The sequence below is a fragment of the Gobius niger genome (genome assembly GCF_951799975.1).
Source record: "Gobius niger genome assembly, chromosome: 21".
Lineage (NCBI taxonomy): Eukaryota > Metazoa > Chordata > Actinopteri > Gobiiformes > Gobiidae > Gobius > Gobius niger.
The window spans coordinates 9,371,134-9,393,676 of record NC_136872.1 but is presented as its reverse complement, the minus strand read 5'-3'; the positions used below and the strand labels follow the sequence as shown (position 1 = coordinate 9,393,676).

The 22,543-nt window shown below is 43.6% G+C and overlaps 1 protein-coding gene across 4 annotated transcripts in view; it reads right to left on the bottom strand.

Annotated features, from left to right (window-relative positions):
• chd3 (chromodomain helicase DNA binding protein 3) overlaps window positions 1–22,543 on the bottom strand; it is a 36,130-nt gene that overhangs the window by 8,688 nt on the left and 4,899 nt on the right. For all 4 annotated transcript variants that reach the window (XM_079579819.1, XM_079579818.1, XM_079579821.1 and 1 more), the window contains exons 8-39: window positions 22,266–22,453; window positions 19,933–20,202; window positions 19,190–19,393; window positions 17,606–17,829; window positions 17,407–17,538; window positions 17,229–17,334; window positions 16,963–17,154; window positions 16,689–16,889; window positions 16,453–16,590; window positions 16,259–16,380; window positions 16,007–16,180; window positions 15,758–15,899; window positions 15,486–15,617; window positions 15,152–15,269; window positions 14,896–15,020; window positions 14,367–14,598; window positions 14,021–14,205; window positions 12,697–12,874; window positions 12,360–12,446; window positions 10,867–10,952; window positions 10,436–10,569; window positions 10,211–10,355; window positions 8,298–8,460; window positions 7,874–8,028; window positions 6,625–6,829; window positions 6,349–6,462; window positions 6,133–6,264; window positions 5,081–5,189; window positions 4,578–4,710; window positions 3,709–3,904; window positions 2,033–2,196; window positions 1,742–1,868 (exon numbers count right to left, since the gene is read on the bottom strand). In XM_079579819.1, coding sequence (XP_079435945.1) covers window positions 1,742–1,868; window positions 2,033–2,196; window positions 3,709–3,904; window positions 4,578–4,710; window positions 5,081–5,189; window positions 6,133–6,264; window positions 6,349–6,462; window positions 6,625–6,829; window positions 7,874–8,028; window positions 8,298–8,460; window positions 10,211–10,355; window positions 10,436–10,569; window positions 10,867–10,952; window positions 12,360–12,446; window positions 12,697–12,874; window positions 14,021–14,205; window positions 14,367–14,598; window positions 14,896–15,020; window positions 15,152–15,269; window positions 15,486–15,617; window positions 15,758–15,899; window positions 16,007–16,180; window positions 16,259–16,380; window positions 16,453–16,590; window positions 16,689–16,889; window positions 16,963–17,154; window positions 17,229–17,334; window positions 17,407–17,538; window positions 17,606–17,829; window positions 19,190–19,393; window positions 19,933–20,202; window positions 22,266–22,453 — 5,013 coding nt within the window. The remainder of the gene's footprint in view (window positions 1–1,741; window positions 1,869–2,032; window positions 2,197–3,708; window positions 3,905–4,577; window positions 4,711–5,080; window positions 5,190–6,132; window positions 6,265–6,348; window positions 6,463–6,624; window positions 6,830–7,873; window positions 8,029–8,297; window positions 8,461–10,210; window positions 10,356–10,435; window positions 10,570–10,866; window positions 10,953–12,359; window positions 12,447–12,696; window positions 12,875–14,020; window positions 14,206–14,366; window positions 14,599–14,895; window positions 15,021–15,151; window positions 15,270–15,485; window positions 15,618–15,757; window positions 15,900–16,006; window positions 16,181–16,258; window positions 16,381–16,452; window positions 16,591–16,688; window positions 16,890–16,962; window positions 17,155–17,228; window positions 17,335–17,406; window positions 17,539–17,605; window positions 17,830–19,189; window positions 19,394–19,932; window positions 20,203–22,265; window positions 22,454–22,543) is intronic.

The following is a 22,543-nucleotide window of genomic DNA, read 5'->3' as shown; positions in this document are numbered from 1 at the left end:
CACAAAAGAGTGACCTCTGGATAATAGTTTGTATTTATCATGACAAGCAAAGGCAACAGTAGTGCTCCACATGAGAAAATAGCCAGGTAAACGTAAACATGCGGCGGGCAGGTTAGACAGTACCCCACACAGCGTTGCACGATGTTTCCGTGTGATGTGCAGTTTTGAAGTGGGACATGTAACAAGATGAAGAGGCCCTAATGCGCAGGCAGTTTGTGTTCGATTTTGGTAATGTCTATTTCAGGCGTTTATCTGGCACCACTTCAGAGCGGCTGCTGCAGATGTTTTTTTGTGATTATGGGCTTTCTCTGGACTTTGAGGTTTTCACAACTAAGCTGCTCCGGGAGCTGAAGTGTCCACCAAAGGTGTTTAAATAAGGCTACTCTGGAAGCCGTCAGGTAAATGCATTCTCCACACGTCGGACCATTAAAGTGAAACCTAAGCGTTTTTAATGCCATTTTCCATTGTCTGCCTTTTGCTCGTTATTTCTCCACAACAATGTGACCATATAAAGGTTCAAAAAATGCCTCGGTATGCACCTTCAAAAGGAAGAAACAATTTAGATCGATTTTGCCCATGATCACAGGCCAAGTAATCAAGTCCAGACAGTTTTCCTCTGTTGTCTGTCAAATGTAATGAGCCCTCACTGTGGCAAACTGACTGACGTGCAGCTCGCAACATTTCAAGGCTACTGGTTCTGCTCCTTTTTCTGGCTGTTGCTGCTTCCAGAAAGACAAACGTGTGCACTGAACCACACAGTCTCCTGAAAAGTGTGACAACAAGAAAATAATAAATAAAATAAACAATCACAATGATTTTTATTGACGTGTGGCCTTTGGACCGGCACATGTGGCTGGAGTTATGGGACACAGTGGATGAATTAAACCCTCTCGTGCCAAAGCGCGGAAACTAATTACAGCTATTACAAACTGCAGGCGATTACAGGTAGGCGAAATAGAAATGTTGACTTTAGGCAATAAATCTGAGTGAAGTGAATAGCTAGCATTACAGTGTCTGTTTCCAAGATATTATATATTCTAACATTCCCACATTATAAGAAATGACACTGATTTATTTAAACTACCAGTAATAGCACTTGATTTGTTTGGGCATATTATCTTGCCACATATTCAATTATGTTTATTGCAGGCACAATAATACACTGTATGTTTGATATGTAGTTGAACTCAATGAAGAGGACGGACATTTAGCAGAGCATTTGGAGCCAAAACGCCATGAATTTGACCCAATCACAGTCACAGTAAAAATGAAGCTATTCTATATGAAGTACCATAAAAGCTGTATCATTGTTAATAATGCACTCCTAATATTTAGCATGAAAATGACAAACACTGTGCAAACTCAGTGCCCCAATATATCTGCCCCGGTATTTGTTATCTGCCATAACTCTCTTGCAGAGAATGAAAAATACAGTAAATCTAGGAGCGAAGCCAATCAAACAACCCTCATGTTGTTATCTTTTGAATGATTATGTGAAGTTTATTATGCCGACTGACTGTATCATATTCTAAACTTGCCTTTTTGCAAAAATCCTGCTCAGAAATACACAAACACATGCATGCAGAACATAAACAAAGCTTATATGTTGGAAACTTCAAAAGAAACCACTCCAGATGTGTGCTGCCTGATGCTGGAGATAAGCGTATTTAGATTTGAAAATTCGATTGTGGGCATAACTTTCCAATTATCCACGGTCCATAGACTACTGGTTCTCACTGACCTGATATGAAAGATCCGGGCGGCATCTGGCTGTAGTTGGCCCCTCCGAGGTGCAGGGTGCTGGGGGGTGCGGGGGTGAAAGGTGCTCCGTAGTTGTGTGGGGTGGCGTAGGGTCCTGGAGGGATGGGCTGTCAAAGAGAGTAGCACTAATTATTTTAGGAAGCAGACTTATGGAAGCTGGCAGGTGACTGTGCTGGTTAAGCCGAGCGTTAGGTGACAGTATAATTAAGTATAATGGGCTGTGTTTTGGTTGGCGGGGGTTTGAACTTGGCAGAGCAGAGGCATCTCTCACCGGGGCGGCGTGTGTCTCTGTGCCCTTGCTGGCCAGTCGGCTCAGGATGCTCCTCTCGGACATCTGCAGCCGGGCGGCAATGGGCGGGACGCGGGACAAGGTGGCCGGGAGCCGGGTAACATCAGCCTTCATGTCGCTCAGCAGCTCCTCCAACTGGTTCAGCACTGGAACAACAATTAGATAAAGCTTTTATGGACTTCATTACAGCGTCTCGGGTTCTTGTTCATTTTTCTTGTACCAACAAGACTTAATTGTTGTGCCTCTGCTAATGGTGCTACACCTTAATGTGAAGGATTTGAATTTAAAAGCGATTACTAAAAACCTCTTGGACTCAAAAGAAGTTAACTTTTCAGAAATTCCGTAAATGTCCCAGTTTTACAATTATTAAAGAAGATCCAGTTTTCCTTTCATTTCGTGTTCTGTTCTATTTCCATTCTATTTGTGCCAATGCTTTTTGGCAAAGAACTACGTCCCCATCATTTATTATTCTGTCTTTCAATCGTCATTGCCTTTCATCAAACGCAGCACTGATTACAGACCAGTGGAGTCGTGCTGCAATTCCATAATGATGTTTATGGGCATTTAGGAGGTTTAATGTGCAGAAATACAAGAACAGTAGTGTCGGGGCAAGTAATCCTTTCAAACAATATAAACATGCCAAGACTGGCAGGGGAACTGCTGAGGAAATATTTTGGAGCGACTTGTTAACAGCGTGGAAGATTAGCTGAGCTTTGAGGTCTGGATTTTGTGTTGGATTCTTTTATTTTTGTCTCCTGGATCAAATCAACGCACTTCCTATGAGAATGATTTAGACTAAACATCTGTACTTGAATCCACACTGCGGAGCATTACAGGTCAAATGCTTCTTTTCAACATCATAAGGGGCTATCTAACTGTCGTCTTAAGTGAAGACACAAATAGAGGTCGACCAATATTTAGAGAATTTACAATATCAGCTATCGGCCCATCAAGTGTGAATAAAAGCACTTGATGAATAAAAGCTGACGTCTCCGGGACCAAAAGTGATAGAGATTTTCCTGTTGTTGCATCTGAAAGAGCTACGTCAAGGCTTTAAAACAACCCCCCCCATAAGTTTCTAGGCCTCAGGGGAGCGAAGAAACATCACCGTGAAAACTGGTAAGCTACATATTTGTTAAACGCAAGTTTCACCAACTAAACCTCAGTCAATATGGACATGCTGCATGTCATTTTGAAGCACAGAACTTGGAGAATTCAACCGCTGAGTTCAATCGCAATTGAAATGCAGCGGCTCGCAACATTATGCTAATGCTAACGGCAGGATGCTAATGCTAACGGCAGCTAATCAAAGCTGGGACAGAAACATTGAATCACCTAAAGTAATAATATAAAATGGAGTGGTCAAGTACAGTATTTATGTTTTTACAGGAACATAGACCGGACATTTGTAAAAATCTGTCAAAAATATCGGCCGCGCATATCGGCAACGGTCAATAAAAATCAGCATTGGCCTTAGAAAAACCCATATCGGTCGACTTATAGACACAACTACACAAAGACCAGTTAATAGCAAGGTTAGAGATACACATTCAAATCGTAATGTGAATCCATCGATAGAAAAGTGCTATATACTGTAAGTTGAGACCATTTACCATTTATACTTTGAATGGTTAAAAGTTGTCCAAATGGGGCGTTACCTTTGTGCAGCACAGCGTTGGCCGGCTTGTTCCCTGCCAGTGACTCTTTGCTGAGGTGCTGGTGGGACTCGGCCAGACACTCCACCTCGGTGAAGCGGGCGTTCAGGGCCATGGCCGGGTGACTGGGGTCCTGCGTCATGTTCAGGTACGCCGCCCGCCGCAGCTGCTCCTCGATCACGAGGGCCTGCTCCAACAGCTGAAACGCACGGCAAAAGTCCCATGTCTCCAGTTTTACATTTTTCACACGCTACTAAAAATGCATGGCTTTCCACATTTGGAATGAGGGCGAATGGAGAACTAGACAAGGACAAATGTGGTTTTAGCCTCCTGAGATTAAGAAAGTTGAGGTACCACCAGGAGTTTATATCACAGTGCTACACAGTTTAACCTTTAATTAAACCTGTAATGGTATAAAGACATCATCTCATGCTCTTCACTCTTTATCTGGCTGTGGTAACAATATCTTTGTAATAATAAGTGGGAAAGTCTTACACAGTGGCAACAATTTCACAAGTTTATGGCTGCTGGTATGTCATAAAGAACTGTCAAATAATACAACAGTAGAAGATGATTCCTTGAGTCATTCTCTTCAGCCCATCATGAGTCTAAGCCGGGAAAAGGGAGTGAGAGTGACACAGCAAAACTGCAAATGAGGATCTGAAACATGTTAACATTTGAAAAACAGGATGAGACTGTTTTAGGAAATGCAGCCGTCAGCATTACCCTCAGGCCTAAATGGAGCGGGGGGCATCTGTCACCGGTTAAGTGGGAAAAGTCGCCGTAAATAGCATTCTTAGATCTAATCCGGTCTAGTGTAAATGTCGCTACTTTCATTTCAGCGTTTGCCTGCTCCTCCTCCTCCCGCGTACCTTAAATCTCCGGGCCAGAAACTTGTTCTTCATCTCCAGGAAGTTGCCTTTATTCGCCTGGGACTTGAAAGGCTCGTTCACGATGGCGAACGGCGGGTCGTTCTGGATGTCCTGCCACCGAGCGTATCCGTGTCTGGGGGGCAGGAGTCAAGGGCTCATCGCAAAGTTTAGAGATGAAAGGCAAAGGAGTATGAAAATATAAAGCCACAGATAATGGACTGAGAAGTGAGGGGCACAATGGCAGAGAAGATAGCGTACACTCACTGCTGGTCCTAAGCCCAAATAAATAGTAATAAAAGGGCATTGAGTGTAAAAGTTGTAGATATTATTAAAAATGTGCTATATTTAGATGCTGATGTGTGGACTAAGTGACTCTCTCCATGCAGTGAGCTGTTTATTGAGCTGTGGTCGGCCCTGTTGACTTATTACACCGGGCCTCTGCCGCCTGATAGGAAAATAAACAGAGCGGGGGTCATCGCCGGGGCAACCGCCGTCAAGGATACACCACGATCCCTGCCAGCAGCCAGAAGTCGTGTCGCCGGTGCCAGATCTCGTTCATCTTCCCCGAGGAGATGGCGGCGCGCTCCTCGTTCTGCCAGAGAGTGTGAAGCTCTGAGGGAGAGTGCGGAGGGAGGAGAAATGGAGAAATTAGGCTGCTATCAAAGTGCTTAGTTCGCTCAAACCGGGCTGCAGGTGTTTCCACTGCGTGCACACATGCATACACACGCACACACAGCTCCTCTGCGTTTGTGATCAAGGAGCAGATAGCTCTGGATCAGCGCTCTGGTATGGAAGCTTTGGCCCAGAGCGCAATGTAAAAAAACACAGGCCTGCTATTTGTCATTTGTCTTTGTAATTTTGCAGGTCATCGATAAATCAGTTTTCTTGTTTATATATAATCAACATTTAGCTGCTTAAAATGTGCAGAGCAAAGAGATTAGCATTGTTACCGTAAATCTGCTGCCGTAATTTAGACTTAGACCACCACTGTTAAAGATCCAGTTAGTCAGTTATTCTTCAGATTTTTGACTACTGTACATATCAAGCTGGTAAAACTCGTTCATAATGTGACAGTTTAGTTAGCAAGCCAGCTAATCCAGCCTTTAGCATATAGCCATCAAACATCGCAAATAATGAACAATCCAGATGTTTTCAGCTGTTGTCCACCATCAACCACATTCAGGTGAGGTCAAAGCCTAGTTAAGAATTATTAATGAATGCACAGACCTTTTTAGATTTGACTTAGTCCATAAAAGTGTCTTCTGAGCTAAATGCTAAATCGTATTCCATTATTCCCACATAAGTTTCTGCCTTATGTGGGGTCAGATACTCAACCAATGGCAACAAAAACTCCCCTTGTAATAAGTTAATGATAGAGAAACCACAGAAATAATATACAAGCCACATCTCACCATACTTTAATATGGGGCCTGGCTTCACCATGTACGAGGATAAAACGCTCAATTTAAACTTTGGTGAGCAAGACTTTGCATGAAAAACAGGCTCAGATAGCTGATCGAAAACAACCGATGTTGACGAGTAAAGATTAACTAACCAGTGAATCCTCCATCAGCGATGTTAAACATAAAGCGAGGTCTTTCCGTGGGAGGTTTCCCGTTCCCCTTCGGTGCATCTTCTTTAGATGGCTTGACTTCTTTCCCAGGGTCTCTTTCACCTTTAACCTCTTCTGTGTGGGATAAGACAACAACACATGGCAAAGTTTAATATTCTTCTTTGAATAATATGTTCAGAAATGTGGACAGTGCAGAACCTTTCTTTGTGTCTGGCGCCTCTGTCTTGGCTTTGGCATCAGCTGCTTCAGTCGTAGGAGGCTCCTCATGCCTCACCTTCTCCTTTTCTTTATCTTCTTTAGGCTTTTCTTCATCTAAAAACAACCATTACCATCATTTTAGACATCATAACTTTACATTTCTAACAGGTACTGTAAATATAAATGTTGTGTCGAAGCATTTCTGGCCTTTAATTGCGTAAAGCTGATGGAAAAACCATTAGAATTTTGGAATATTGACTGAATTCAAAGTTTTACCTGATTTCTCATCTTTGACGTCTTGTTTTTCTGTCGGTTTAGTGTCTTCTTTACTTTCCTCCTGGGGCGGTTTCTCCTCATTTGGAGCAGCCTCTGTGTCGTTTGCTTCCTTCTCTTTCCTCTCTAGCTCTTCTACTTTGCCCTCTTCTTGGGCTTCATCCTTTTGACTCGGTGAAGCAGTTACAGATGTTTCCTTTGAAGATGGCTACAAAAAAAATATGGTTTGAGTTTTTTAAGTCGTAGAGAAAGTTTAAATACTATAAATTCAACTTTTACAAGCATATTATCATAAAGAAATATATATAAAATAGTGGCCAATGTCTCTTTTAAGGGTTAAAAATTCTATAAATGTATTCACACAGCCAAGCTTGTTTGCACTAGTGTAAAATCTATTGGAAACCTCTCTTAACTCTTCTTGAGTTGTGCTTGGCCTAACTCAATAACCAAATGTTTTTTTCACCATCTCATATATTACAAAGTAATTAATTGCTTTCTTTGCCATTGACTGTCCATCCTTTGAAGGAGAATCACCCTTTAACAAGTATTAACCGCGCAATAACATTCCCTCATCAGTAACATTCCTGGAGAAGTATTTTGTTTGAGTAATCCTGTTTACCAGTTTTTTCCATCTTCTGCTGAAGTGCTTAGAATTGTATTTCCTTGATGTTGTTACAATAGGAAGAACCTGGAAGTGTCGTCTACATCAGTGGTTCCCAAAGTGGGGGCCGCAAGATGATTTTGAGACAAAACATTTAAAATTTCTGTACGTATTTTTGATGGAAAACTGCATATTTTTGTGAAATGAAGTCAACAAACAGTTTCCAAACTATAATCAATCAAACTAGATTTTCATTTCACAGAGGGGTGTCCCGAGTTGGTTGTTGAGTGATTTTGGAGGTTGCCCCCTGAAAAGTTCTGCTCTACATCATCTGACTTATTCTGAGCACTCAAACTACATTTGCTCCATTGATTTATTTGAATGCCATTAGCATATAAATGAACGCTTGTATTTTCCATTCAAGCAGACAATTTCCATTGATGCCTGCAGAGAGCACTCTGAATAAACAACCAAATAAAGTGATAAAGTTTCCAAACAGAAAGTATTTCAAGTTTAAAAAAAATGAAAAATATCATTACAGCGGCGCCAAAAAGCATGTTTGAAAGCCAAACAAATGCAGTCAGTTCTTTCTCCAATAATCCATGACTAAAACATTAACTGTAACACTGAATAGCACATTGCATCTCTCACCTCCTCTGCGTCAGCGCTCTTGTTTCTCTCCTCTTTGCTCTCCTCCGTCTCTTTCTCCTTTACTTTCTCTTTGTCTGGCGCCTCTTCTTCTTTCTCCTCCTCTTTCTCTGCATCTTTTCCATTCTTCTCGGTCTTGTCTGATGGAGCTGGAGTGGCTGCAAATGTTCATCAAAAGCACAAATAAATCCCAGCTGAATGGTATGGCTCGTGTTGCCCTCCTTAGCACAGAGCTCCCCCTGCTGGACATGCAGTGACTTCAGGAAGTTCTCCACAGCCTCTACATAAACCTGAGTGTGTGTAGCTAGTTTTTAAAAGAATAAATAATAACAGTTTGCGTATCAGACCTCAGTATAATAACATGGGAATATACAAAGGGCTATGAAAACCTTCTGAAATCACTGCTGACATGTGTCTGTTATGGTACCTGGCTTCGAGGTGCAGGGCGTGTTGTTGTAGCTGGCGTCTGGGGTGGGCGTGGCGGTCTTCACGGCAGGAGAAGATGCCCGCGAGGAGGATTTGTCTACAGTGACTTCGGGTTTGAGCTCTGGAATACTCCACCGCCCGTTAATGTGCTCGAACTCTTGAATCTACGAGCAAAATTGGAGCAATATAAAAAAAAGTTGGCTCTGCTGCCGGTCCTAATAGCACCACTATTAAAGGCACCACCCGCACGCTTCGCAGCTTGGCAGAAAATCAGTCGCTTCATCATGTGGCATAAGTGTGGCGTGTTTTAACAAGATGAACTGCTGAGGTCAATTAAAATGAACTAGCAACATAATAGCAACGGGATAACTGAACTGACGTCTGGCGCTAACCTTTTTACCAACTACTTGCTTTATGTAAACAACCCTCACAGATTAGGCTGGGCAGTTGAACAAATAAAATTACCTTTGAATGAAATTAAGAAGGACTGGGTGGATACGACACATGGCCAATAAAATCAAGAGTGATCCCAACCAGCACAAACAAAACACTGACATTTGAAAACAAAGCATTGCATGAAGATAAACTCACACCATTTCAGATTAAGAAATTATGGCTGACCAACAAGAACCACTTCAACACAGCTCAACAGACCTCAGCACCAGAGGTAACAGTCCCATTCATTTTCCCCATAGACTTTAGACTGAAATCAGCTACGTGGCAACTACTGACCATACCTCATCTTATTTTATTAAGATTAAGAAAATCCCAAGGTTTAATAAAGGTGTCCAAAGTGTAACAACTGTGTACAATGTGTAATAAAGATGTACGTGTAGTTGCAGGTGTTTTGGCCGTCATATAGTTTCATAAATTGGGGGAAATGACTAACGAGCAAATACACCGTACCTAATGCAGGGTTTATACCGGCTTCTTAATGCCCAAATACTATATTTTAAATCGCCACATATTTAATGTCTTAAAGGTGCTTTTTATGTGGAAAAAAAAGTTGATATTGTGTGTATTTGACCTTGTAGTGACCCAGCAGTTGTATGAGTGGTCAGCATGGCACCATGATTTTCCATCACAGTGGTCTCTAGGACGCTCCAGGATCAATTGTTTGGAAGGTTTTCACTGCTGACGGACCTTCTCACCAGAAAACCTACAAAACAATTGATCCTGGAGCGTAGAGACCACCATGACGTAATGCTGACCCCTCATACAGCCGCTGGGTCACTACAAGGTCAAATACGCACAAATATAATATAATATGTTTTTTTCTCGCATAAAACGTTGCATAATGCACCTTTAAGATTTGCAAACATTTCATCAGCAGCATCAACAGAGGAAAGAGAATTGGACAAAACAGGAAACTTTGGCGCCAAAAAATAAAAGGAAACTTCAGTCAAAACTGCAGCTGAATATGTTTAGGGCCACAGTTTTCATATTTTTCGTGAACTTGTTGAGTATTATCATCATTTTCAGAGAAATGTTGATTTAATGCCAGTTTGAATCCATTTTAATGCATTGTGACATTTAAGGCCTTGATTTTGGCACAATTTAATGGCTGTAATATGTAACTACACGTCCACGCGGGCCGTAAACGCTATGTTCACCTTTATTACACCTTTTGTTACATGTACATGTTGTGCACCTTATTACTCTTTATACACCATTGTTAAACCTTGCACTTTAATGTGTAATTACTTTCTTGCTCCCTGTACCTACACATGGAACTTGTGGGCTGTAATCAAAAGTGTACATACATTTAAACCTGGCCATTATTTAGATTTATGTATAATTTTCTTTTGTCAGTAATCTACAGCTGAAGTTTCATATTGATATCTCTCAGTAAAATGTTTTTCCACATTCATCTGCAGTGTCTTCTTTTACACTCATTTGCAGTACTGCACTTGCCTTCTTCTTGAGCAGCGACATGACTCCAATCCGTGTGAGGACCGGCTGCCGGCAGAGGCCTTCCCTGGGGACGCCGTCAGCGAACGTCTCTGCTCCGTCCGCCACGGGCTCGCACAGGTGCCGCATGAAGAGCGACACATACGCTCTGCACACACACAAGAGCGCGGCAGACTTAAAGCGCTGTTCCCGATAGGACGCGCGCATCGATCGGGTTTGGAAACTCACTTGAACTCTTTCTCAGTCTTGCCCTTGAGGTCTCGGACCAGCCACTGAGAGGAGAAAGCGTCCTGAGATGGCATCCCCCAGCGCATCACCGCGTTCAGGAAAGCCTTGCGCTGGCGTGTGTTGAAGCCCAGCACCTTCAAAATGAGCATAATAACGTCAAATAACATGCAATTGTTCTCGAGCTCAGCCGTGTCCAAGTATGACTGCTTATTACTGGTAAAATAAACCCCAATTCGACTGAGACTATTAATGTCATATCCCCATTATCTTGATGATAAATGAGCCTAGCATAATTGCTCCGTTGCCATTCAAATCACACATTACGAGAGAGTTAGAGCAAGATCTTGGAGGGCTGGTTTGCCATAAAACAAAGCTGACAGGTCGCTGTAGAATAATAAAAAACTGAACTAAATTGGAGAGGATGAACAGACCTCGAGATTGCCTCCCACTCGAGCCAAGAGAGGGGGGAGAGGTTTGTCCTTGTCGTTCCGCAGCTGCCGACGGGACTGCCTCCGACCTGCAAAGATGGAAAAGATGCATCATTAAGTCAAAGAAAATGTCAATAGGAGGCTTTTAAGGCTGAAGCGGGTACACAAATATATTTTAGGAGTCGGTAAATGGATTTTACAGAACAGTAAACGCCGGGGGCTGAACTGAAATGGCAATGATGGCGACTAGCAAATCGCAAAGACAAATTACCTTATCCTTCGCAAACAACAAAAGATCCTGTCTCCATGATGTATGAAATTCACTAACCCTGTAGTTTCGACCTCTACAAAATGCACATGATTCTGTAATTAGTTTAGTAGTTCATATTGCCATCTTCTCACAAATGTTGATGCTCCTGACTATATCTAAAATGTGCACAGGGAAACTAATCAACAAGCAGCAACTTCCCTCTCTCTTGGTACAGCTGCGCTTTTTGTGAGGTTCAGTGTTCATCTGAGACCTACAATTTTTTACTTCTGAAACACTGAAGAGGCACCAAGAGCCCCCACACCTGCAGCACGGTGGAGGCGTCACAAGAAGGAAACAAAAAAAGGGACAAACGAGGAGGCATCCAGGTGGTGAAAGACTGTTGTGGAGCGGAGGGAGCTGCGCAGGAGGAAGAGGAAGGAGGAGGTGGAGGAGCTGACCAGTGCAGGAGACCACGCTCTGAAACAGGGGCAAACCCAGGTGATGCTGCATCATTTCAGAGGAGCACTTACTGACTTAATTTGGGACTTTTTAAGCATAAATCGGAAATCTACTCTCAATGGCAACACTACAATACATCATAGAAACTGCAGTCTGATGCATTTCCAAAACGGGTGCAGCAGTAGTAAACGTATTATGTATTATGGAATGATCATGGCCACCAACAGACAAGTGATTAAATGAGAATCCAGTGATATTTCAAAATCACTTTACAATATATATAGTTGATCAGTGCTGTAAAGTAATCAAATTTAGGCATGAAAATACACTTACATACAATGCATTTTCAAACGTACTACAAAACGATGTCTCCAAAGCCCCTCTACACAGGTGAGGCTTAAGATTTGCTTTGAACAGGGGCAGGCCCGTGCTGGAATGTAACTCGAGGGGCAAAACAAAGTAAATGCTCTCGCTTTGGAAAAAGGCTTTAGTTTAGTGGCACATTTCTTGTCAGTGTTTTTTTTTTGTACATTTACTTTTGATGTAAATAGAATAATGCTGCCTAATCCCGCTTGAGTCAGCAGCAAAATACAATGAGAGCGCGGGTTTGCCAAAAAAGGTATTTTACTAGTCCTTCTTTGGCCGTTTTCTTTGTGGTGGATGATGGTTGCGTGCATTCTTGGCTTCTGCCCTGTGCCTCTGCGCCAGACAACTCTAACAACTAAATCAATATGGAGCTGTTATTCAGGCCAGACAGCTGTCCCTCGGTTTCTAATCGTCTCCTTACCTTCTGGCCTGTCGTCAAAGTCTTCGTCCTCTTCCTCGGAGCCCACTGAGTACTCGGACTGATTGTCTGAAATGTCGGCGTGCCACTCTGCAACGAGACGGCGGGGGGGGGTTATTGTGGCACGGCCGTTCATTTTCACTGATTTTTCTCAGCAAACTCTGGGGGATGATGGGGGCAATAAATTCTCATTGTAAACCAAATGAGTGAAAGGTAAGGCTTTAGTTTTAAATCCTTGGCCGCCCTGAAGAATCTTAAACTGCTCTTTTTATGGCTGACGTGTTATTATTACTATCTCAAAAGCTTTAACTGAAAAGCCCTTGCAGGAACGCGTCCCTACCTTGATCCTCCTGCGCCGCGTCGTTGTAGTTGACGGGTTTGCGGTTTCTTTTGCCTTTGCCGAGTTTGCTGGCCAGGTCCTCTTGCTGCTGCTCGTAGTGGTGCCGCAGCAGCTTCTCCCAGTAATCTGGATCCACGTTTTCTTCCTGTTTGATGATCTCCCGCTCGATTTCCTCAATCTACCGGACAAAAACATGCAGGCCGGTTATAGCCAGGGCTGCACAATATATCACCAAATCATCGTTATCGCAATATGAGGTGACGCAGTAGCCACATTGTACACATTTTTCTGCTAATACAGGCTTAAGCAAAAGCGCATGGTAGCTTAAAAACATACAAAGGTTTTTACTAACGTTTTTCACTACTTGATGAAAAAACAAATTATGTTTTCAATTCAACGGAATAGGCCGTAAATAAACAGCACTAGTGTCGCAATATTCAAGATATTGATCAAAAATGGCTTTGTATCGGGTAGCCATAGTTACCGGCTTTGCTTTAGAGGTCCATAAAGAAGTTAATGAGAAAACAAGTTAAGCCTGGTAAACTCTAGAGGATTTTAAAATGTGACACAAAGAGCACAGACCACACATAACAACATCTTTCCACGGTTAATAATCTCTCACTCGTATGAACCCACAGACTAAACGATTCTGATAAATGCAAGACCACACACTACCCCTTTGTGTCACGTGATCGAACACAAGGCACGGACCATCAGTAAACAAATAAACATGACAAATACCACATCTGCAGCCTGTGCTTTCCTGAGTCATATCTGCAGCATCAGGGACACGGAACTAACTACTAGTCGAAGGCGCCACTTGAGCGAGGTCCAGGGGCGAGCTGGAGTCTCAACAATAGCCGCTCTCCTCTCATCCCGCACTGCCCCATCAGCTGTGCAGGTCTGGGCTGGGACCATGGCGCTGCAGGGGCGGACCGCGGTGTTATGACGGGGGCGTTGAAGCGTGACATGAAGTGCACTTTGTGACTGTTCTCCCAAATCTGATCTGACCGTCCCAAAAGTGCGACAGCCTCAGGTCTCTAAGTTTCCCGATGGCCAGTCCAGGCCTGGGCGGAAACTCTTATCGGGCCACACCTCTCTGAACTCGGGGAGAGGCCAATCGGGATCAATATCGGCTAAAAATCGTCTAATGTTTTCCCCGCTTAAATTGTACTACATTGATTCTTTTTTTCAATTCTATAACCCACACATATAAATATTACTTTTCCACTTCAACTTTTGTCAAAGCAAAATCCAGAGTGGCATTAAACAAAAGAAAAGCTAAGCAGCATATGATAGAGTGTGAAAGGAGGTCCTTCGTTACCTTATCCTCCTCTCGGACCATGTACTGGGCCACTTTGAAGGAGCTGAGGTACTCGTTCATGTTCTGCACGTCAGAGTCGTCTGTGGCGTCTTGACTTCGGTCCAGTAGCCTCTCAATGGCGACACTGTCGTAGTGAATGACGTTACCCTCATCCTCAGCTTTGTCAGCAGAGGGATTCTTCATACCTGCCACAGTATTTGTGTGATTTAGTCTTTACAGCATAAATGACAAACATCTCGTTTAGGAAAGAACACTGAGTACGAATTATAAAGTATTCAATCTTAATACTCAATCTATTCAATCGTAATTGCATCAACGTAAAATAAAAGAATTCAGTTTGTGTCACCTTCTACTCCATCCTTGAAGAGCTCCTCTGTTCCAAACTTGAGGATGTCGTCCAGTTCTTGTTTGCTCATGGAGCCCGCTTTGGAACCCAGCCCCGGCCGCACCACCAGGTGCGTCAGCATCATCTTCCTCTTGGCGACCTGAGTGATGCGCTCCTCCACACTGGCCCGAGTCACAAAGCGGTAGATCATGACTTTGTTGGCCTGTCCGATTCGGTGAGCTCGACTGAACGCCTTTAATAAAAAGAAGAAAAACAGTTCAAAAACAGCACTCCAGTCTAACGTATTGTTATGTTTGGTACAAATGGAGATAGTTGAGGCTTTTTATTTGAAAGTATTCTAAAAACAGGGTTCGACTGCACATTCAAACACATACTATCTACATTCTACATCACTTAAATATAATTTGATAGTGAACCTATAATAATAAAAGTTCTTTCTTATTATCAAAAACACTATTCATATGATGAGAATCTGACTTGTTGCACCCAAGAAAAAAATCAAGCATACATTTTTGCTTTAGAAGAATACCTGAATGTCATTGTGGGGATTCCAGTCGGAGTCAAAAATGACGACGGTGTCTGCTGTGGCTAAGTTGATGCCTAACCCTCCAGCTCGCGTCGAAAGCAAGAAACAAAACTGACATGCGCCCGGAGCTGGGGAGAAAAGAGTGAGGGAATAACATTACATTACGAAACAACATTAAACACACCACGATAAGATAAACTGCTTTGTTCAGTTATTGTTTCACTGTCAAAGAAATTAAGGCATAATTTCAGCGTCTCACCATTAAAGCGATCAATGGCCTCTTGTCTGAGAGCTCCCGTGACGCCTCCATCAATCCTCTCATACTTGTAACCTTCATGGTCTAGAAAGTCTTCCAACAAGTCCAGCATTTTAGTCATCTATAAACAAATCAACACAAGGCGGTTTACGGCTTCCCTCGACACGCGACAAACCCGCCGCAGCTGGATCCCGCTCTGCAGCTGTGTCTCAGAGGGTTGTCATGGGAATAACTAAACATCTGCGCCGAGAGGTGGCCATCTGGTGAGTGTGTGCGCATGTGTGTACAGCAGCCTGTGGTCAGAGAGATTAGTGTTTGTGAAGGGGGGCGCTGTTACCTGTGAGAAAACCAAAACCCGGTGGCCCTGCTCTTTGAGCTTCCTCAACATTTTCTGTAACAGCATCAGTTTCCCAGAGGCCTTTACCAGAGCTGACCCCTCATAAGCACCGTTTGGGGTTTTCTGGGCTTCCTGTAAAAGATGAGAAAAAGACAGGGCTGTTTTATATTTGATACCGATATTCACCACAAGGTGTCACTGCAACCACCGTTACCAAGCATAAAAAGTGTCAGGAAATAAATAGGATGATGGATCATGAGTGCTGAGCTCACCATAGAAGCGCTGGGGAAGAGGTAGGGGTGGTTGCAGCATTTCTTAAGGTCCATCATGATGTTGAGCAGGGAGACCTGGTTTCCTCCGCCCTTTGAGTTGAGAGCCTCAAAATTCTTGGTCAAAATAAGCTTGTAATATTTCCTGATAGAAATGAAAAAAAAGAGTTAATAATTCTAGTATATTCTGAAAGTTTTCCTTGTGTACTAGAGTAGGCATCTCTGTCCCGTCATCCCACCCCAGTGTCATACTTCTGCATAGGGCTGAGCTCCACGCGCACGATCAGCTCGGTTTTCGCTGGCATGTTTTTGAAGACGTCGGCCTTGAGTCGCCGCAGCATGTGAGGTCCCAGAAGGTCATGGAGCTTCTTGATCTGATCCTCTTTGGAGATGTCAGCGAACTCCTCCAGGAAGCCTTCGAGATTACTGGGAAAAGAGAAGAGAATGGTTGATAACGATGCGGGGCAGATGTGTGAAAGGACAATAAGGTAATGGGGAACTCACTTGAAGCGGTTCGGAGTGAGAAAGTTGAGCAGGTGGAAGAGCTCCTCCAAGTTGTTCTGTAGAGGTGTTCCTGTCAACAACAGCTTATGGTCGATTTTATAGTCATTCAGACGCCTGAAAAACTGTACAAGACAGAGACGGATCACAAAACATCCAGCGGTTATTTCCAAATACATGAATAGGTTTAAGACTACCTTGGACTGGTTGTTCTTCAGGCGATGAGCCTCGTCCACCACTAGGCAGGCCCAGTCGATGGACTTGAGCGCTGTTTGGTCAATAGTCACAAGCTCATATGAAGTCAGCAGCACATGGAATTTGATTGGAGCCTCTCTCTGCAGGAAGTAAAACGTTTTTCTTTCTTAAAATAATTGTTAAAAATAAAAGCAACCCACACTGCTATGTACTGCCAAAGTAACATAGATCCACTTACCCGAACTTTAAAGGTCTTTTTCCCTCCTTTGACAGCATTGTCATCAAAGGAAAACTCATTTTCCCTGATAATGGCTCGACTGTCCTTGTCGCCTGTGTATGTGACCACGTAGAAGTCGGGGGCCCACATTTCAAACTCCCTCTCCCAGTTGATGATGGTAGAAAGTGGAGCGCTTACAAGGAATGGTCCCTTAGTATGGCCCTATAAAACAGACCAGGAAAAATGTAAATATCAATTGAAACAAAGCAGTGTCTCCTCGATATAGATTTAGCACCTCCTTAAAAAGCGAGTAGAGGAAGACGATGGTCTGGATAGTTTTGCCGAGGCCCATCTCGTCGGCCAGGATGGTGTCTGTTCCCTGAGCCCACGAGAACCGCAGCCAGTTCAGCCCCTCCAGCTGATACAGGTGCAGCGTCCCACCTGTGGAAGTGACGAAGTCTGGTTGCTCCTCGTATTTTATCGTTGGCTAAGATGGAAAAGGCACAAATTGAGTTTGAACGTTGACATTTGGTAAACCATTTTGGTAAAATTCTTACGTACGTCATTGACCGGCGACGGAATAGAGCCCTCCTCGCCTTCGTCGTCTTGACTTCTGATCCTCATTTTCTTGGTCTTGTCTGCATCCTCCTCCTTCATTATGTTATCCCTAACAGACAGAGCCCAAGTGTCATGAGATTCTTCAAGTATAAGAAAATGTATTATTTTTCCAGAGTCTTACCTATGTCTCCAATAAGCTGCTTTGTAGATTTCAAAGTCAGGCACATCCATGTCATCTCTCTCCCAGGTGCACTGGTCATACGTGAGGTCTCTCCATTTCACCAGGTAGTGGTACATGCTCTTCTTATCCACACTGCCAGGTAAACAAATACAAAGTTTACATAAGGGAGAACTGCGGCTTAAGAAAACCACAAAGTTACCTGTGGTTTATGATGCGGTGTATCATCATCCACTCGGGCTTTATGCCGTATTTGTAGTATTTGTCTTCCATTATCGCGTACTGGGGATCTTTGGCCCTTCTTTTCTCGCTCTTTCCGACGCCATTCTCATCCTCAGTCCCTGAGCCGTAATCCAGACTGGGAGGCTCGTCCATGTCCGTCTTCCTTTGGTAGTTTCTGTACATCACTGAGTGGAAAATCTCCAGCTAAAGAAATACACAAAACATTTCACTGCCACTTGAATAGAAAGCATCACCTTAGAAGACACCAGTTTATCCAGATTTTTGATAATTATTTCATTGGATGGCATGAAGATTGATAGCAGGAGAAGCAGTTATTTCTTTTGGTGCATGTTTCTGGTGATAGGGGAAAATGGAGCAGCCAAAGGAGGCTCAGGGAGAACACGATGGGCCTGATCCTGTGTTTTAAACACAGACTATAGAGTCACGTTTTGCACTGAGTAAGAGCACACTTTCGAATCTTGCCGAGCCAGACCTGGCGCAATAAGTGGGTCAGGACAGACTCCTGTGGTCAATGGCGATGTTATGTAAAACAAACTTTTTCTTATCGTGCAGACGTTTGGCTCCTACACGTTTTGGAACAGTGGCAGTGTGGCGCGGTGCATCTGCCAGGCCACTCCTGTCTCTAGTCTGTATTGGACACACAGTTTTGGACACGATCAGAACTACAAGTAGACTGGGATACGAGGGACGAGGGCATTGCCTCTACACTTTACCGGGAAACTTTCAAAAGTGTTTCTTCAGGACTTTCTAAAGTGGAATCATGTGTCAGACAACATTAGGCACACGGTGAGGTCTGTCGGTGCATGTCACCTTAAAACACACATTAGGTGTGGTGTTGTGGCACTTGAAGGCGTGTGTGGTTTGTTTATAGAAAACTGTGGAAGCTGTTTTGGTGTCAGGGGTGTGCGCGCTGATCTACTGTACCAAAGTAGGTGTGCCTACAGTATGTGCCGTGCTCAAACAGACATTAGCTTGACCGTTCATATTAAACTTTATTTATGTTCTTATTGCCGTTAGGCCAGTGATCGCTGAACCACGGACACAACCCCGGGATTATTGCTTAAGCAGCACTTGCAACTTGACTTCTGAAAGAGAGAAAACCTTCTACTGTTGCAAACGAATACATCATAATCGATGATATAATCACGCCCTGAGCCTGTGCTTTCAGCGTTTATACTTCAATTTAAGCAACAGATTAAAAATGTGAAAATTAAGCCGTTTCTGTTTTCAATTTGATGATTGAACGAATGATACATGGATTCTAAAGGAAGAACATTAGGCAGCGCGATGTAGTGCTGCTTGTGTAAACCACGGCTCAGTCTACCTTTAAAAAAAAAAAAAAGCAACACTCTCTCGCCAGCAAGACAACGCGCATCCAACATAGCGTTGCCCTTGGACCAGGCGAAGATCTGGCCCGATAAGTCCAGAAAGGCACAACCGAGTCTGGGGATCGAACCCAGGACCTTCTTACTGTGAGGTTTGTTTGTTTATCAGGTGCACTGTTATAACAAAGTAGTACCAAAGCATTTTGAATCACATGTACCTGCAGTTCTGTGATCCATGTGCAGTGCCAGTAGGACTGACAAGACAACTTCACAAAGAACTCCCTCTCGGCTCGGCCCTTCATGGGGGGCGGAGGGGGGGCATCGGGAGGAGCGTCAGGAGCGGGAGGCACGGGGATGGGAGAAGGCGGGTCACCCCATCGCCAGTGGAGAATCTTCTGTACACGGCCTTTGATTGGCGGACACTAACAAAGCAATAATGGCAACAACAACAAAAAATACCATTAAAAATATACACTGCCCGACCAAAAGAAAAGGTTACACGCTTTAATACCTTGTAGAAGTAAATTTTGTTAAAATCTAGTATTTATTTTACTCATAGCAAATGTATATACACACAATTCAAAACACCATTATGTGATGTGTTATGAAGCTATTTTGAGAACATTTGTCTACCCTCCCACCACCCAATCAGAAGGCCAACACAGCCCCAAGCTTTGGGTTGCCGATCCACTAAGATACAAACTATTTTGTGGCCACACAGTGCTCACATTTCATTCTCCATTACAAACTCTTCCCCCTGTCTGAAAATAAGAAACCACACGATATCTCCCATCACGCATCCATTAGAAGCCCATAAATCCTACATTTGGAGGCTTTAAGTATCACTAAATCAACCCCAGTGAAGCAGCGGGACAATTAAAGCTGGAGGGAGAGAGTACGGCGAGTCCTGGATGAGACATAAACAGCGCTGAGCTGAACGGGGCAGGGGCGGCTCACTCACGGTGCATCTGGGACAGAGCCACTCTCCGTTGGGGATCTCGGGCAGCGGCGGATTGAGGCAGTGGATGTGGTAGGACGAGGTGCAGGTGTCGCAGCACAACAGCTCGCCGCCGTCTTTACAGACCCGACAGAACTCCATGTGGTCGTCATCCTCTTCCTCGTTCCCCGTAGCCATGCCGACGCTCACCTCCGAGATCACCCGGTCCTCGCTGTCCTCCTCGAAATCCTCAAAGTAGTCGTCCTTAGCCTCCCACTGGATGCCCTCTTTCTCCTGACCGACACACACAGACAGGACTAAGTTAGGAAGGTTTGTTTTGTTGTGCGCCTTTGAAATTGCTTTTACCAAATTCTAACCAGATTAAGGCAAAATGAGGACGTCTTGTAAAATTCTAAATCTGGGTTACTTTATGTACAGGACCAGACGTTGATGAATGAGTCGTACGTAATTTTGATAGTTGACTAGACAACGATTAATCTGACAAGCTGTTGCAAGCCTAGAGCCAACACAAGTTATTTTTATAAGAAACTAAAAGTGAGAAGTAAAATGATAAAGGGAAGTTAGTAATACATTCAGATGTAACACTGCTAAAGACACAGTTGACTTGACTAAGAACAATCATTAAAATAGGTCACACGAGGACATTATCTTTAACAAGGTCATTCTATTTATAACCATTTTATAGAGGTCCTTTATTTTATCTTTTCAGTGTTAACTTACAAAGCCTACACATTTTTCTCTAAAAGTGACTGAATTGTTTTGGCAGCTCTGTATTTTCACCATTAAAAATGCATTATGCAACTTTTTATGTGATATTTGTGCATATTTGACCTTGTAGTGACCCAGCGGCTGTATGAGAAGCCTTTACTTTCCATCACAGTGGACTCAAGGACACTCCAGGATCAATTGTTTTGTCGGGTTTCTGGTGAGAGGCTCCGTCAGCAGAGAAAACCTTCCAAACAATTGATCCTGGAGTGTCCTAGAGTCCACTGTGATGGAAAGTAAAGGCGTCTCATGGGTCACCACAAGGTCAAATACAGACAAATATCAACTTTATTTTTCTTCACATGAACCCTGCTCTGCTCATCCCCTCTCCCCTCACCTGGCCTTTCCCCCGTCGCCCACGCCCCTCACTCCCCTCCACACTGTTTAGACCACACACTGCTCTGATTGCATTCAATGAGCTACAAAGTAAATATTTTGAGATTGACAGTCATTTGCTGAACTGTAACTTTCATGAAAGTCTGTCACTTTTTTTTTTTTTACATTTAGAACATAATTATTCCATTTAGAAGTAAGTTTACAGTGCAGTGCTTGCTTTTCCAGCAACCCTTGAACGCCTCAGCCTCTCCTTTGGGTGCTGCCTTGCTTTGTGAGGGAAAAAAAGGAGGAAAAAGACCTGATGGCTCCGTTAGATATTGGATTAATAAACAAACGGACACTTCATGAGGATTTCAGCTGCATCAGAGCAGGTCGGTCAGATGTTTGTCAGTTCACCATCTTTTCGTAAACTTCTGTCCTAATGCTAAACTGTTAAAGCCGCTGCGTCTTCTGCTTCAAACATTTGTGATCTCTTGTTCACGTGTTTGTGTTTACATGGTGCGGAGGGGGGGGCATGTGGGGGTGAGGGGTCTGTTGGGGGGGGTGCTGTGAGGTGAGGGCATGGATCTATTATAATAAACGGATGAGGGAGGTGTGAGGTGCAACGCTGGTCTTCTTCTACAGTCTGCTAGTGTGGCGTACACGGCGGTGCATTTAGTGGCGCTTATTGGTAATGTATGTTTTTGTTAAATTACTTTTGACACCCACACTTCAACTCAGGGCATCTTTTTTTGGCTGAAGTATTATCTACAGCTGGAAAGGAATTTATTTGTATACGCTTTTCACATGACACAAGTCACCCAAAGCGCTTCACACAGTTTTAGGGGATATTTGTGTATCATTCACTCCACACTCTGTGGTGGTAAGCTACAGTTTCCCCTGAGGTAGACAGAAGCACTACTGCACACATCCTTTCAAAGGTTTTTTGCATATTGTAACCCCATTTTGCCTTGATCTGGAGGATATTGCGCTGGTACTGCTCCAAAAGAGTCACTAAAATCCACTTCTCAAAGCGTGTTAAACTCAATCTCTTAGGGGGCAGGGCTTTTGCGAAAGGTCAATTGTTTGTAGGTTTGGGATTTATTTTTAAAATCAAGTTTGAGTTCACAGTGACTATTTTAAAGATCTCCAGGAGCGGAAATATGAACTGCATGGCTTTATACACAATATCAAACAGGAAGCAGCAAAAGTGTTACCCTGGGAGAGAGAAAGGTGCTTGATGTGGTTTTACTTACACAGTGTGGACAGCTCCACTTGCCCTCGGGGGCCTTGTCAAGCTCAGGCTCCAGGCAGACAAGATGGTACGCCCTGGGACATGTGTCACACAGGATGATCTCCCCGCCCTGCTGACACACCTCGCAGTAGTCCTGGTGGTCGGTCTCATAGCCGTCCCCTTCGTCCTCACCAGGAACAGGAAGCTGGTCTGTGTACGGATGGATTGTTTCAGTACATTTCTTTCGCTGGTAATATGTTTGGACTTTTATTTCTACAGAGGCGCATTGTCATAATTGAC